Source organism: Carcharodon carcharias, chromosome 28 (genome assembly GCF_017639515.1).
Source record: "Carcharodon carcharias isolate sCarCar2 chromosome 28, sCarCar2.pri, whole genome shotgun sequence".
Lineage (NCBI taxonomy): Eukaryota > Metazoa > Chordata > Chondrichthyes > Lamniformes > Lamnidae > Carcharodon > Carcharodon carcharias.
This window is the reverse complement of record NC_054494.1, coordinates 10,188,984-10,203,936: the sequence shown is the minus strand read 5'-3', so window position 1 is coordinate 10,203,936 and position 14,953 is coordinate 10,188,984. Positions and strand designations below refer to the sequence as shown.

The following is a 14,953-nucleotide window of genomic DNA, read 5'->3' as shown; positions in this document are numbered from 1 at the left end:
TTCCTCCCTCCCTCCCTCCCATTTCCTGATTTACAGCTAGTTCAGGGATGTTACTTGTATCCTCTATAGTGAAAACCAATGTAAAATACTGGTTCAATTCAACTGTCATCTCCTTATTTTCCATTGGTAATTCTTCAGATGCACTTTCCAAAGGACCAACGCTCACTTTCTTAACTCTTTTCTTTATTAAATATTGATTGAAACTCTTACTATCCGTCCTTATATTTTTAGCTAGCTTTCCCTTGTACTCTACTTTCCCCCCTTATTAATCTTTTAGTCATCCTTTTAAATTCTGACCAATCTTCTGATCTGCCACCCGTCTTTGCACAATTATATGCTTTTCCTTTTGAGTTTGATACTATCTTTAACTTTTTTAGTTAACTACAGATGGAGGGTCCTCCCCTTGGAATTTTTATTTCTTGTTAGAATGTATCTATCCTGTGTATTATGAAAAATTTCCTTAACTGTCTGCCACTGCATCTCTGTTGACCTATCCCTTAACCTAATTTGTCAGTTCACTTTAGCTAGCTCCACTTTCATACCCTCATAATTGCCCTTATTTAAGTTTAAAATACCAGTATTAGACCCACTCTTCTTTCCCTCAAACTGAATGTAAAATTTAATCATATTATGGTCGCTGCTACTGAGGGGAGCCTTCACTATGAGGTTATTAATTAATCCTATTTCATTGCACAATCCCAGGTCTTGCTCTCTGGTTGGTGCCAGAACATGTTGTTCTAAGAAACTATTCCGAAAATTGTCTATGTACTCCTCATCTAGGCTATCTTTGCCCATCTAATTTTTGAATCTATATGTACATTTAAATGCTGCGTGATTAGCACCGTACCTTTCTGACAAGCTCCCATTATTTCTTCATTTATATTCCCTCCTACCATGTAGTTACAGTTAGAGGGCCTGTACACCACTCCCACAAGAGACTTCTTGCCTTTATCATTTCTCATCTCTACCTAAACCTCTTCTACATCCTGCAGTGGGCAGGATGACATAGATTGGGGCCTGAATATTGAAGGGTACATGACATGTAGGAAGGACAGGAAGTGAGGAATAGTTGGTAGGTGGCTCTGTTAATTGGTATCAGCACAAAAGAGATGGATGACCTATGTTCAGCAAACCAGGATGTAGAAGTGGTTTAGGTAGGGATGAGAAAAGATGAATGGTACCTGCTTGGCGCATGATGACTGGATCCTCCCCCTCCCACTTCAAGCCTTGAGCAGATGTTCTGAACTCTGGCACTGGGCAAGCATCGCAACTGGACTCTCACTCTTTGCTGCAGAGAACAGTGTCAATTTCCCTTACTATACCACCACTATATTCCTTTTTTTGAATGATCTCCTGTACCACAGTGCCATGGTCAGTTTACTCATCCACCCTGCAGCCCCTGCACTCATCCAAACAAGCTGAGAGAACCTCAAACCTGTTAGACAATTGCAAAAGCTGAGGGTCCTGTACTGCTGCTGTCCGTATCCCTTTACCTGTCTCACACACAGTCACATCCTCCTGTCCCTGACCCATGACCAAATCAGAAGACCCTATCCTAAGGGGTGTGACCGCCTCCTGGTCCAAAGTGTCCAGGTAATTTTTCCCCTTGTTGATGCACTGCAGTGTCTGCAGTTCAGCCTCCAGCTCGTTGACTGTGAGACAAAGCTCCTCGAGCCACAAACACTTACTGCTGAAGTATTTGTCCTGGATCACAATGGCATTGAGGAGTCCCCACATGCTGCAGCCATGACACATCATCTGTCCTGCCATCCTTAATGTTTTTTAGTTAACTACTTAATTATTTTATTCAATTAAATATGTTCCTTTTTTATATATTTTATTAACCTTATCACCAGTTTGTATACTATTTTAAACCTTAGGAACAGAATAGACCTTAACCACTTAACAAGTACTCACCAAACAGCCAGCTTCTTCCCCTCTGGTAGAGTAAGAACCAATTCCTACAGGTTTTAAGATGGATATGAGAAGAATTCTTTTCTTTCAGAATGTGGCTTGTGTGTGGCGTTCTCTTCCCCACAAGGCAGAGGAGACTGGGTCGTTTACTCAAAGCTGAGTTAGATAGAGTTTTGATAGACAAGGGTGTCAAGGGTTATAGGGGAGCAGACAGGAAAGCGGAGTTGAGACAACAGTCTGATTAGCCGTGACTTTATCGAATGGCGTATCAGGCTTGAAGGAACATAGGCCTACTCCTGCTCCTAAGTCTTATGTTTCCTATGCTCCCCTATTGAAATACATATATAGGAAAACGAGATTGTAAGTGAAACACAGTGTATATATGCAGGAGAGTATGTCATTGACACACAGGGGGCAACTTGATGGAAGAGATGGGAATCTCGGTCACCGATTGAAGAGCCTGTGAGACATCCACGTTGTATCCTCTGGGAAACACCTGGTGATTTACCAGCCGATCAGAAGACTAACGGGCCGTTGATGGGCCTCCCATGGGATCAGAACCCTGGGGTGGAGATTCCCAACCATTGAGAGCAGCTGGCTAATTGGAGGCTGGCAGCTCTTTTGTTCAGCAGTGCTACTGGAGAGGTGGTGGTTACTTCAGCAAAAACACACACTGGAGGCCCAGGATCTCGGAGTGACCTAGGCCAGAGCTAAGTGATGGCAGAAGGGGTTTTGTGGGGTGAGGGTTATGGGAGAAGGGAGGTGAGGGGGTCAGCAGAAAGGGCAGGGTTGGCTCTTAGCAGTAACCCCCTTTCCCAATGCCAGGTCCCTCGATCAGGCACCGAGTGCCTTGGAATGAGGGTCCCCTCTGGGAGATCACAAGCAACCCGCAAAGGTTTGCTTGGCGTGCTCCCTGCATGGAGACAGGTCCACCTGCTGCTGGTCTAATACTGGCAGAGCAGGATGAGGCACCTTCCAAACCCGCAACCTCTAGCACCTAGAAGGACAAGGGCTGCGCACGCATGGGAACACCACCTCCTGCAAGCTCCTCTCCAAGCCACACACCGTGCTAACTTGGAAATATATCGCCGTTCCCTCGCTGTCACTGGGTCAAGATCCTGGAACTCCCTCCCTGCGGCAGTTGAAGAAGGGCAGCCCACCACCACCTTTTCAAGGGCAATCAGGGATGGGCAATGAATGCTGGCCCAGCCAGCGATGTCCAAATCCCGTGAAAGAATGAAAAGAGTCTTCGCTGCTCACTTAAGGAGCCTGAGTTGGCAGCAGGACTGGAAGGCAACCCATGGGCCTACCAGCTGTGGGCTTAATAGGGGGTGGAGGAGGGAAGGTGGCAGGGCACTGGTCGGGCACCTCGTCACCAACCCGAGCGATTAAATGCTCTCCCCATTTCCAAACTCATTACAGGGGAGGGCCTAAAATACCATCAACGCTGCATTATAACATCAAACAGCAGAGCGAGCCTGTCACTGAGACAGAGGGGGGGATTTGATGGAGGCAACAAGGTTCTTGGTTACAGGCTGAGGAGCTGGCGAGAGACCCCCCCCCCACCGATCTTGCCCCAAGATCCTCCCTCCCAGGCCAGAGATAAGCAAGGGCGGGAGGGTCTTTTGTAGGGTGTGGACGGTGAAGGGGGTGGGTGCAGGATGGGCAGCAGCAAGGACATGGGGTGACTCTGAGTGGAATCCCCTTCACCATGCCAGGTCCCTCGAGCAGACACAAAGTGCCTTTGAAAGGTTTGCTCGCCATGCTCCCTGCACGGTGACAGGCTGACATGCCACTAGTCTAATATGGTGGGATGGCACCTTAAAATGGGCATTAGTTAAGGGCCAGAAAGAGCAATGCACTGGGAAGGCCATACATGGGTCTTCCTGTCATGGACTGAATTGCAGTGGGGGGCAGGAACGTGGCGGAGTTGCCAACCATCTGATAAAATGCCCTCCCTGCCTCCAAACTCACATTGGCAGAGGTGGGGGGGGGGGGGGGTGCGTGTGGAGGTGCATAAGATGCCACCCATAGTGTTTTATTTATACAGGAGAGCAAATGACTGTCAGTGAAACACAATGTATTATAATATACAGGGAGAGAGAGACTGTCAGTGAAACACAGGGTATTGTAATATATACAGGGAAAGAGAGAGACTCAGTGAAACACAATGTATTATAATATACAGGGAGGGAGACTGTCAGTGAAACACAGGGTATCATAATATATACAGGGAGACAGAGGCTGTCAGTGAAACACAGGGTATTGTAATATATACAGGGAAAGAGAGAGACTCAGTGAAACACTATTATAATGTATACAGGGAGGGAGACTGTCAGTGAAACACTATTATAATATATACAGGGAGAGAGAGACTGTCAGTGAAACAGTGTATTATAATATATACAGGGAGAGAGAGACTGTCAGTGAAACACTTATAATATACACAGGGAGAGAAAGGCTATAGAGTATAATGTGCACAAATGTGAAATTGTTCATTTTGGCAGGAAGAATAAAAAAAATCTTATTATCTAAATGGTGAGAGGTTGCAGAACTCTGAGATTGAGAGGGCTTTGAGTGTCCTAGTGCATGAATCACAAAGGGTTAGCATGCAGGTACAGCAGGTGATTAGGAAAGCTATTAGGATGTTATCAGTTATTGTGAGGGGAATTGATTACAGGAGTAGGGAGGTTATGCTTCAATTGTACAGGGCACTGGTGAGACCACATCTGATTATTTAAGGAAAGATGTAAATGCGTTAGAAGCAGTTCAGAGAAGGTTTATTAGACTAATAGCAGGAATGGACAGGTTGTCTTATGATGAAATATTGGACAGGTTAGGCTTGTATCCACTGAAATTTAGAAGAGTAAGAGGCGACTTGATTGAAACGTTTAAGATCCTGAGGGGTCTTGACAAGGTGGATGAGGAGATGATGTTTCTGCTTGTGGAAGAATCTAGAACTAGGGGTCACTGTTTAAATAAGGGGTCGCTCATTTAACACAGAGAGGAAGAGAAATTATTTCTGTCAGAGAGTAGTTATCTTGTGATAAAAACAAAAAAAACCGCGGATGCTGGAAATCCAGAACAAAAACAGAATTATCTGGAAAAACTCAGCAGGTCTGGCAGCATCGGCGGAGAAGAAAAGAGTTGACATTTCGAGTCCTCATGACCCTTCCACAGAACAGTTCTGTGGAAGGGTCATGAGGACTCGAAATGTCAACTCTTTTCTTCTCCGCCGATGCTGCCAGACCTGCTGAGTTTTTCCAGGTAATTCTGTTTTTGTTTTAGTTATCCTGTGAACTCTCTTCCTCAAAAGGTGTTGGAAACAAGAGTCTTGGATATTCTTAAGGCTGAGCTAGATAGATTCTTGATTAACAAAGGGGTGAAAGGTTATCGGGGGTAGGCAGGAATGTGGGGTTGAGGTTATCATCAGATCATCCATGATCTTATTGAATGGCAGACCAGATTCAAGGGGCCAAGTGGCCTACTCCTGCTCCTAATTTATATGTTAATATGTTTGTAATAATAGGGAGAAAGAGACTGCTAGTGAAACATAGAAACATAGAAATAGGAGCAGGAATAGGCCATTCGGCCCTTTGAGCCTCCTCCACCATTCATTCTGATCATGGCTGATCGTCCAACTCAATAGCCTGCTCCCACTTTCTCCCCATACCCTTTGATCCCTTTCACCCCAAGAGCTTTATCTAACTCCTTCTTGAAAACATATGTTTTGGCCTCAACTACTCTCTGGGTGAAGAAATTTCTCCTCATCTCAGTCCTTAGTGGTCTACCCCATATCCTCAGATTGTGAAACATGATGTATTACAATATATACAAGGAGAGAGATTGACAGCGTGTTATAATATAAACGGGGAGAGACTGCCACTGATACACAGTGTAATATAAGATATATATATAGAGAGAGAATGTCAGTGAAACACCATTATTATATATACAGGGAAGGAGAGATTGTCAGTGAAACACAGGGTATTATAATGTATACAGGGAGAGAGAGACTGTCAGTGAAACACTGTATTATAACATATACAAAGAGAGAGGGACTGTCAGTGATATACAGCGTATTATTATATATGCAGGGAAAGAGAGACTGTCAGTGAAACACAGTGTATGAAAATATATACAGAGAGAGAGAGAGACTCAGTGAAACTATTATAATATATACAGGGATACAGACTGTAAGTGAAACAGTGTGCATTATAATTTACAAAGTGATAGACAGACTGTCAGTGAAACACAGTATATTATAATATGTAGAAGGAGACAGACTGTCAGTGAAACACTGTGTCCTGTAATATATTCAGGTAGAGAGAGACTGTCAGTTAAATGCTGTAGCATAATATAAACGGGTAGAGAGAGTCTGTGAGTGAAACACAACGTGTTATAGTATATACACAGAGACAGACTGTAAGTAAAATGCAGTGTATTTTCATATACACAAGGAGAGAGTTAGACTGTAAATGAAACACAATGTATTATTATATATACATAGGGAGAGAGAGACTCAGAAAAACACAGTGTATTATAATGTATACAGGGAGACAGACTGTCAGTGATGCACATTATAATAGTATTCAAGGAAAGAGATGGTCAGTGAGCTACAGTGTATTATAATATATACAGGGAGAGAGACACAGTCAGTGAAACACAATGTATTGTAATATATACAGAGAGAGAGAGACTGTCAGTGAAACAGAGTGTGTTATAATATATACAGGGAGAGAGGGACTGTCAGTGAAGCACAGTGTGTTATAATACATAAACGGAGATAGCCTGTCACTGAAGCACAGCGTGTTATAATATATACAGAGAGAGATACTGTCAGTGAAGCACAGTGTGTTATAATATATAAACGGAGAGAGACAGTCACAGAAGCAGTGTGTTATAATATATACAGGGAGAGAGACACTGTCAGTGAAGCACAGTTTGTTATAATATATACAGAGAAAGAGACTGTCAGTGAAACACAGTGTGTTATAATATATACAAGGAGACAGACTGAAAGTGAAACACAGTGTGTTATAATATATACAGGAAGAGAGACTGTCCCTGAAGCACAGTGTGTTATAATATATACAGGGAGAGACACTGTCAGTGACGCGCAGTGTGTTATAATATATACAGGGAGAGAGACGATCTTTGAAGCACAGTGTGTTATAATATATACAGGGAGAGACACTGTCAGTGAAGCGCAGTGTGTTATAATATAGACGGGGAGAGACTGTCACTGAAGCACAATATGTTATAATATATACAGGGACACTGACTGTCAGTGAAGCACAATGTGTTATAATATATACAGGGGGAGACACTGTCAGTGAAGCGCAGTGTGTTATAATGTATATAGAGATAGAGAATGTCAGTGAAGCACAGTGTATTATAATATTTACAGGGAGATGGACTGTCACTGAAGCACAATGTGTTATAATATACAAAGGGAGAGGGACTGTCACTGAAGCACAATGTGTTGTAGTATATACAGGGGGAGACTGTCAGTGAAGCACAGTGTATTATAATATATACAGGGAGAGACACTGTCAGTGATGTGCAGTGTGTTATAATATATACAGGGAGAGAGACGGTCAGTGAAGCACAGTGTGTTATAATATATACAGGGAGAATGACCGTCAGTGAAGCACGGTGTATTATAATATATACAGGGAGAGACACTGTCTGTGAAGCGCAGTGTGTTATAATATATACAGGGGGAGAGACTGTCACTGAAGCACAATGTGTTATAATATATACAGGGAGACTGAATGTCACTGAAGCACAATGTGTTATAATGTATACAGAGATAGAGACTGTCACTGAAGCACAGTGTGTTATAATATATACAGGGAGGGGCTGTCGCTGAAGCACAACGAGTTATAATATATCCAGGTGGAGAGACTGTCAGTGAAGCACAGTGTGTTATAGTATATACAGGAAGAGAGACTGTCAGTGAAGCACAGTGTGTTATATATACAGGGAGAGACACTGTCAGTGACGCGCAGTGTGTTATAATACATACAGGGAGAGAGACGGTCAGTGAAGTACAGTGTGTTATAATATAAACAGGGAGAGACACTGTCAGTGAAGCGCAGTGTGTTATAATATATAAACGGAGAGCGCCTGTAACTGAAGCACAGTGTGTTATAATATTTACAGGGAGAGGGACTGTCACTGAAGCACAATGTGTTATATACAGGGAGTGGGACTGTCACTGAAGCACAATGTGTTATAATATTTACAGTGAGAGAGATTGTCAGTGAAACACAGTTTCTTATGTTATATACCGAGAGAGAGACTGTCAGTGAAACACTGTGTTATAATATATACAGGAAGAGAGACTGTCACTGAAGCACAGTGTGTTATAATATATACAGGGAGAGACACTGTCATTGACGTGCCGTGTGTTATAATATATACAGGGAGAGAGACGATCAGTGAAGCCCAGTGTGTTATAATATATACAGGGAGCGTGACTGTCAGTGAAGCACAGTGTGTTATAATATATACAGGGAGAGAGACTGTCAGTGAAGTGCAGTGTGTTATAATATATACAGGGAGGGACACTGTCAGTGAAGCGCAATGGTTTATAATATATACAGGGAGAGAGAGTGTCAGTGAAGCACAGCGTGTTATAATACATACAGGGAGATACACTGTCAGTGAAGCACAGTGTGTTATAATATATAAACAGAGAGAGACAGTCACTGAAGCACAGTGTGTTATAATATATACAGGGAGAGAGACACTGTCAGTGAAGCACAGTTTGTTATAATATATACAGGGAGAGAGAGTGTCAGTGAAACACAGTGTGTTATAATATATACAAGGAGACAGACTGAAAGTGAAACACAGTGTGTTATAATATATACAGGAAGAGAGACTGTCACTGAAGCACAGTCTGTTATAATATATACAGGGAGAGACACTGTCAGTGACGCGCAGTGTGTTATAATATGTACAGGGAGAGAGACGATCAGTGAAGCACAGTGTGTTATAATATATACCGGGAGAGACATTGTCAGTGAAGCGCAGTGTGTTATAATATATACAGGGAGACAGATTGTCAGTGAAGCAAAGTGTGTTATAATATATACAGGAAGAGAGACTGTCACTGAAGCACAGTGTTTTATAATATATACAGGGAGAGACGCTGTCAGTGATGTTGAGTGTGTTATAATATATACAGGGAGAGAGACGGTCAGTGAAGCACAGTGTGTTATAATATATACAGGGAGAGTGACTGTCAGTGAAGCACAGTGTGTTATAATATATACAGGGAGAGACACTGTCTGTGAAGCGCAGTGTGTTATAATATATACAGGGGGAGAGACTGTCACTGAAGCACAATGTGTTATAATATATATTGGGAGACTGAATGTCAGTGAAGCACAATGTGTTATAATATATACAGGAAGAGAGACTGTCACTGAAGCACAATGTGTTATAATATATACAGGGAGAGAGACTGTCAGTGAAGCGCAGTGTGTTATAATGTATACAGAGATAGAGACTGTCACTGAAGCACAGTGTGTTATAATATATACAGGGAGGGGCTGTCGCTGAAGCACAATGTGTTATAATATATACAGGGAGAGAGACTGTCAGTGAAGCGCAGTGTGTTATAATGTATACAGAGATAGAGACTGTCACTGAAGCACAGTGTATTATAATATATACAGGGACGGGCTGTCACTGAAGCACAGTGTGTTATAATATATACAGGGAGAGACACTGTCAGTGACGCGCAGTGTGTTATAATACATAAAGGGAGAGAGACGGTCAGTAAAGTACAGTGTGTTATATTATATACAGGGAGAGACACTGTCAGTGAAGCACAGTGTGTTATAATATATACAGGGAGAGACACTGTCAGTGAAGCGCAGTGTGTTGTCATATATACAGGGAGAGAGAGTGCCAGTGAAGCACAGTGTGTTACAATATATAAACGGAGAGCGCCTGTAACTGAAGCACAGTGTGTTATAATATTTACAGGGAGAGGGACTGTCACTGAAGCACAATGTGTTATAATATATACAGGGGGAGAGACTGTCAGTGAAGCGCAGTGTGTTATAATATATACAGGGAGACAGATTGTCAGTGAAGCGCAGTGTGTTTTAATATAGACGGGGAGAGACTGTCACTGAAGCACAATATGTTATAATATATACAGGGACACCGACTGTCAGTGTAGCACAATGTGTTATAATATATACAGGGGGAGACGCTGTCAGTGAAGCGCAGTGTGTTATTATGTATACAGAGATAGAGAATGTCAGTGAAGCACAGTGTGTTATAATATTTACAGGGAGAGGGACTGTCACTGAAGCACATTGTGTTATAATATATACAGGGGGAGAGACTGTCAGCGAATCACAATGTGTTATAGTATATACAGGGAGAGACACTGTCAGTGAAGCGCAGTGTGTTATAATATATACAGGGAGACAGATTGTCAGTGTAGCAAAGTGTGTTATAATATATACAGGGGGAGACACTGTCAGTGAAGCGCAGTGTGTTATAATGTATACAGAGATAGAAAATGTCAGTGAAGCACAGTGGGTTATAATATACAAAGGGAGAGGGACTGTCACTGAAGCACAATGTGTTATAATATATACAGGGAGAGAGACTGTCACTGAAGCACAGTGTGTTATATACAGGGGAGACTGTCACTGAAGCACAGTGTGTTATAATATATACAGGGAGAGACACTGTCAGTGACGCGCAGTGTGCTATAATATATACAGGGAGAGAGACGGTCAGTGAAGCACAGTGTGTTATAATATATACAGGGAGAGTGACTGTCAGTGAAGCGCAGTGTGTTATAATATATACAGGGAGAGACACTGTCTGTGAAGCGCAGTGTGTTATAATATATACAGGAAGAGAGACTGTCACTGAAGCACAATGTGTTATAATATACACAGGGAGAGACACTGTCAGTGACGCGCAGTGTGTTATAATATATACAGGGAGAGAGACGGTCAGTGAAGCACAGTGTGGTATAATATATACAGGGAGAGACACTGTCAGTGAAGCGCAGTGTGTTATAATATATACAGGGAGACAGATTGTCAGTGAAGCAAAGTGTGTTATAATATATACAGGGAGAGACACTGTCAGTGAAGCGCAGTGTGTTATAATATAGACGGGGAGAGACTGTCACTGAAGCACAATATGTTATAATATATGCAGGGACACCGACTGTCAGTGTAGCACAATGTGTTATAATATATACAGGGGGAGACACTGTCAGTGAAGCGCAGTGTGTTATAATGTATACAGAGATAGAGAATGTCAGTGAAGCACAGTGGGTTATAATATTTACAGGGAGATGGACTGTCACTGGAGCACAATGTGTTATAATATATACAGGGGGAGAGACTGTCAGTGAATCACAATGTGTTATAGTATATACAGGGAGAGAGACTGTCAGTGAAGCACAGTGTGTTATAGTATATACAGGGAGAGAGACTGTCAGTGAAGCACAATGTGTTATAATATACAAAGGGAGAGGGACTGTCACTGAAGCACAATGTGTTATAGTATATACAGGGAGAGAGACTGTCAGTGAAGCAAAGTGTGTTATATACAGGGGGAGACTGTCACTGAAGCACATTGTGTGATAATATATACAGGGAGAGACACTCTCTGTGAAGCGCAGTATGTTATAATATATACAGGGGGAGAGACTGTCACTGAAGCACAATGTGTTATAATATATACAGGGAGACTGAATGTCAGTGAAGCACAATGTGTTATAATATATACAGGAAGAGAGACTGTCTGTGAAGCACAATGTGTTATAATATATACAGGGAGAGAGACTGTCAGTGAAGCGCAGTGTGTTATAATGTATACAGAGGTAGAGACTGTCGCTGAAGCACAGTGTGTTATAATATATACAGGTGGAGAGACTGTCAGTGAAGCACAGTGTGTTATAGTATATACAGGAAGAGAGACGGTCACTGAAGCACAGTGTGTTATAATATATACAGGGAGAGAGACTGTCAGTGAAGTGCAGTGTGTTATAATATATACAGGGAGGGACACTGTCAGTGAAGAGCAATGGTTTATAATATATACCGGGAGAGAGAGTGTCAGTGAAGCACAGCGTGTTATAATACATACAGGGAGATACACTGTCAATGAAGCACAATGTGTTATAATATAGACGGGGAGAGACTGTCACTGAAGCACAATATGTTATAATATATGCAGGGACACCGACTGTCAGTGTAGCACAATGTGTTATAATATATACAGGGGGAGACACTGTCAGTGAAGCGCAGTGTGTTATAATGTATACAGAGATAGAGAATGTCAGTGAAGCACAGTGGGTTATAATATTTACAGGGAGATGGACTGTCACTGGAGCACAATGTGTTATAATATATACAGGGGGAGAGACTGTCAGTGAATCACAATGTGTTATAGTATATACAGGGAGAGAGACTGTCAGTGAAGCACAGTGTGTTATAGTATATACAGGGAGAGAGACTGTCAGTGAAGCACAATGTGTTATAATATACAAAGGGAGAGGGACTGTCACTGAAGCACAATGTGTTATAGTATATACAGGGAGAGAGACTGTCAGTGAAGCAAAGTGTGTTATATACAGGGGGAGACTGTCACTGAAGCACATTGTGTGATAATATATACAGGGAGAGACACTCTCTGTGAAGCGCAGTATGTTATAATATATACAGGGGGAGAGACTGTCACTGAAGCACAATGTGTTATAATATATACAGGGAGACTGAATGTCAGTGAAGCACAATGTGTTATAATATATACAGGAAGAGAGACTGTCTGTGAAGCACAATGTGTTATAATATATACAGGGAGAGAGACTGTCAGTGAAGCGCAGTGTGTTATAATGTATACAGAGGTAGAGACTGTCGCTGAAGCACAGTGTGTTATAATATATACAGGTGGAGAGACTGTCAGTGAAGCACAGTGTGTTATAGTATATACAGGAAGAGAGACGGTCAATGAAGCACAGTGTGTTATAATATATACAGGGAGAGAGACTGTCAGTGAAGTGCAGTGTGTTATAATATATACAGGGAGGGACACTGTCAGTGAAGAGCAATGGTTTATAATATATACCGGGAGAGAGAGTGTCAGTGAAGCACAGCGTGTTATAATACATACAGGGAGATACACTGTCAATGAAGCACAATGTGTTATAATATATAAACAGAGAGAGACAGTCACTGAAGCACAGTGTGTTATAATATATACAGGGAGAGAGACACTGTCAATGAAGCACAGTTTGTTATAATTTATACAGAGAAAGAGACTGTCAGTGAAACACAGTGTGTTATAATATATACATGGAGACAGACTGAAAGTGAAACACAGTGTGTTATAATATATACAGGAAGAGAGAATGTCCCTGAAGCACAGTGTGTTATAATATATACAGGGAGAGAGACGGTCAGTGAAGCACAGTGTGTTATAATATATACAGGGAGACCGAATGTCAGTGAAGCACAATGTGTTATAATATATACAGGAAGGGAGACTGTCACTGAAGCACAATGTGTTATAATATATACAGGGAGAGAGACTGTCAGTGAAGCGCAGTGTGTTATAATGTATACAGAGATAGAGACTGTCACTGAAGCACAGTGTGTTATAATATATACAGGGAGGGGCTGTCGCTGAAGCACAGTGTGTTATAATATATACAGGGAAAGAGACACTGTCAGTGAAGCACAGTTTGTTATAATATATACAGGGAGAGAGAGTGTCAGTGAAACACAGTGTGTTATAATATATACAAGGAGACAGACTGAAAGTGAAACACTGTGTTATAATATATACCGGAAGAGAGACTGTCACTGAAGCACAGTGTTATAATATATACAGGGAGAGACACTGTCAGTGACGCGCAGTGTTATAATATATACAGGGAGAGAGACGGTCAGTGAAGCACACTGTGGTATAATATATACAGGGAGAGACACTGTCAGTGAAGCACACTGTGTTATAATATATACAGGGAGACCGAATGTCACTGAAGCAAAATGTGTTATAATATATACAGGGAGAGAGACTGTCAGTGAAGCGCAGTGTGTTATAATGTATACAGAGATAGAGACTGTCACTGAAGCACAGTGTGTTATAATATATACAGAGAGAGGGGCTGTCGCTAAAGCATATATATATCCAGGTGGAGAGGCTGTCAGTGAATCCCAGTGTCTTATAGTATATACAGGAAGAGAGACTGTCACTGAAGCACATTGTGTTATAATATATACAGGGAGAGACACTGTCAGTGACGCGCAGTGTGTTATAATACACACAGGGAGAGAGACGGTCAGTGAAGTACAGTGTGTTATAATATATACAGGGAGAGAGAGTGTCAGTGAAGCACAGTGTGTTATAATATATAAACGGAGAGCGCCTGTCACTGAAGCACAGTGTGTTATATATACAGGGAGAGAGATTGTCAGTGAAGCACAATGTGTTATACTGTATACAGGGAGGGAGACGGTCAGTGAAGCACAGTATGTTATAATATATACAGGGAGAAACTGTCAGTGAAGCAGAATGTGTTACAATAGCTACAGGAAGAGACTGTCACTGAAGCACAATGTGTTGTAATATATACAGGGGGAGAGCCTGTCAGTGAAGCACAGTTTGTTATAATATATACAGAGAGAGAGACTGTAAGTGAAACATAGTGTGTTATAACATATACAAGGAGACAGACTGTAAGTGAAACACAGTGTGTTATAATATATACAGGAAGAGAGACTGTCGCTGAAGCACAGTGTGTTATAATATATACAGGGAGAGACACTGTCAGTGACGCGCAGTGTGTTATAATATATACAGGGTGAGAGACGTTCAGTGAAGCACAGTGTGTTATAATATATACAGGGAGAGACTGTCAGTGAAGCAGAATGTGTTATAATAGATACAGGAAGAGACTGTCACTGAAGCACTATGTGTTATACTGTATACAGGGAGAGACACTGTCAGTGACGCGCAGTGTGTTATAATATATACAGGG

At 41.8% G+C, this 14,953-nt stretch overlaps 1 protein-coding gene across 5 annotated transcripts in view; it reads left to right on the top strand.

The window, feature by feature from the left end:
- LOC121270827 (paired box protein Pax-2) overlaps positions 1-14,953 on the top strand; it is a 307,118-nt gene that overhangs the window by 87,021 nt on the left and 205,144 nt on the right. Inside the window, exon 8 of one of the 5 annotated variants that reach the window (XM_041176303.1) lies at positions 3,243-3,259. The exons of the other annotated variants lie outside the window; for them this stretch is intronic. Within the exon in view, the coding sequence (XP_041032237.1) occupies positions 3,243-3,259 (17 nt within the window). The remainder of the gene's footprint in view (positions 1-3,242; positions 3,260-14,953) is intronic. 5 annotated transcript variants of the gene reach the window in all.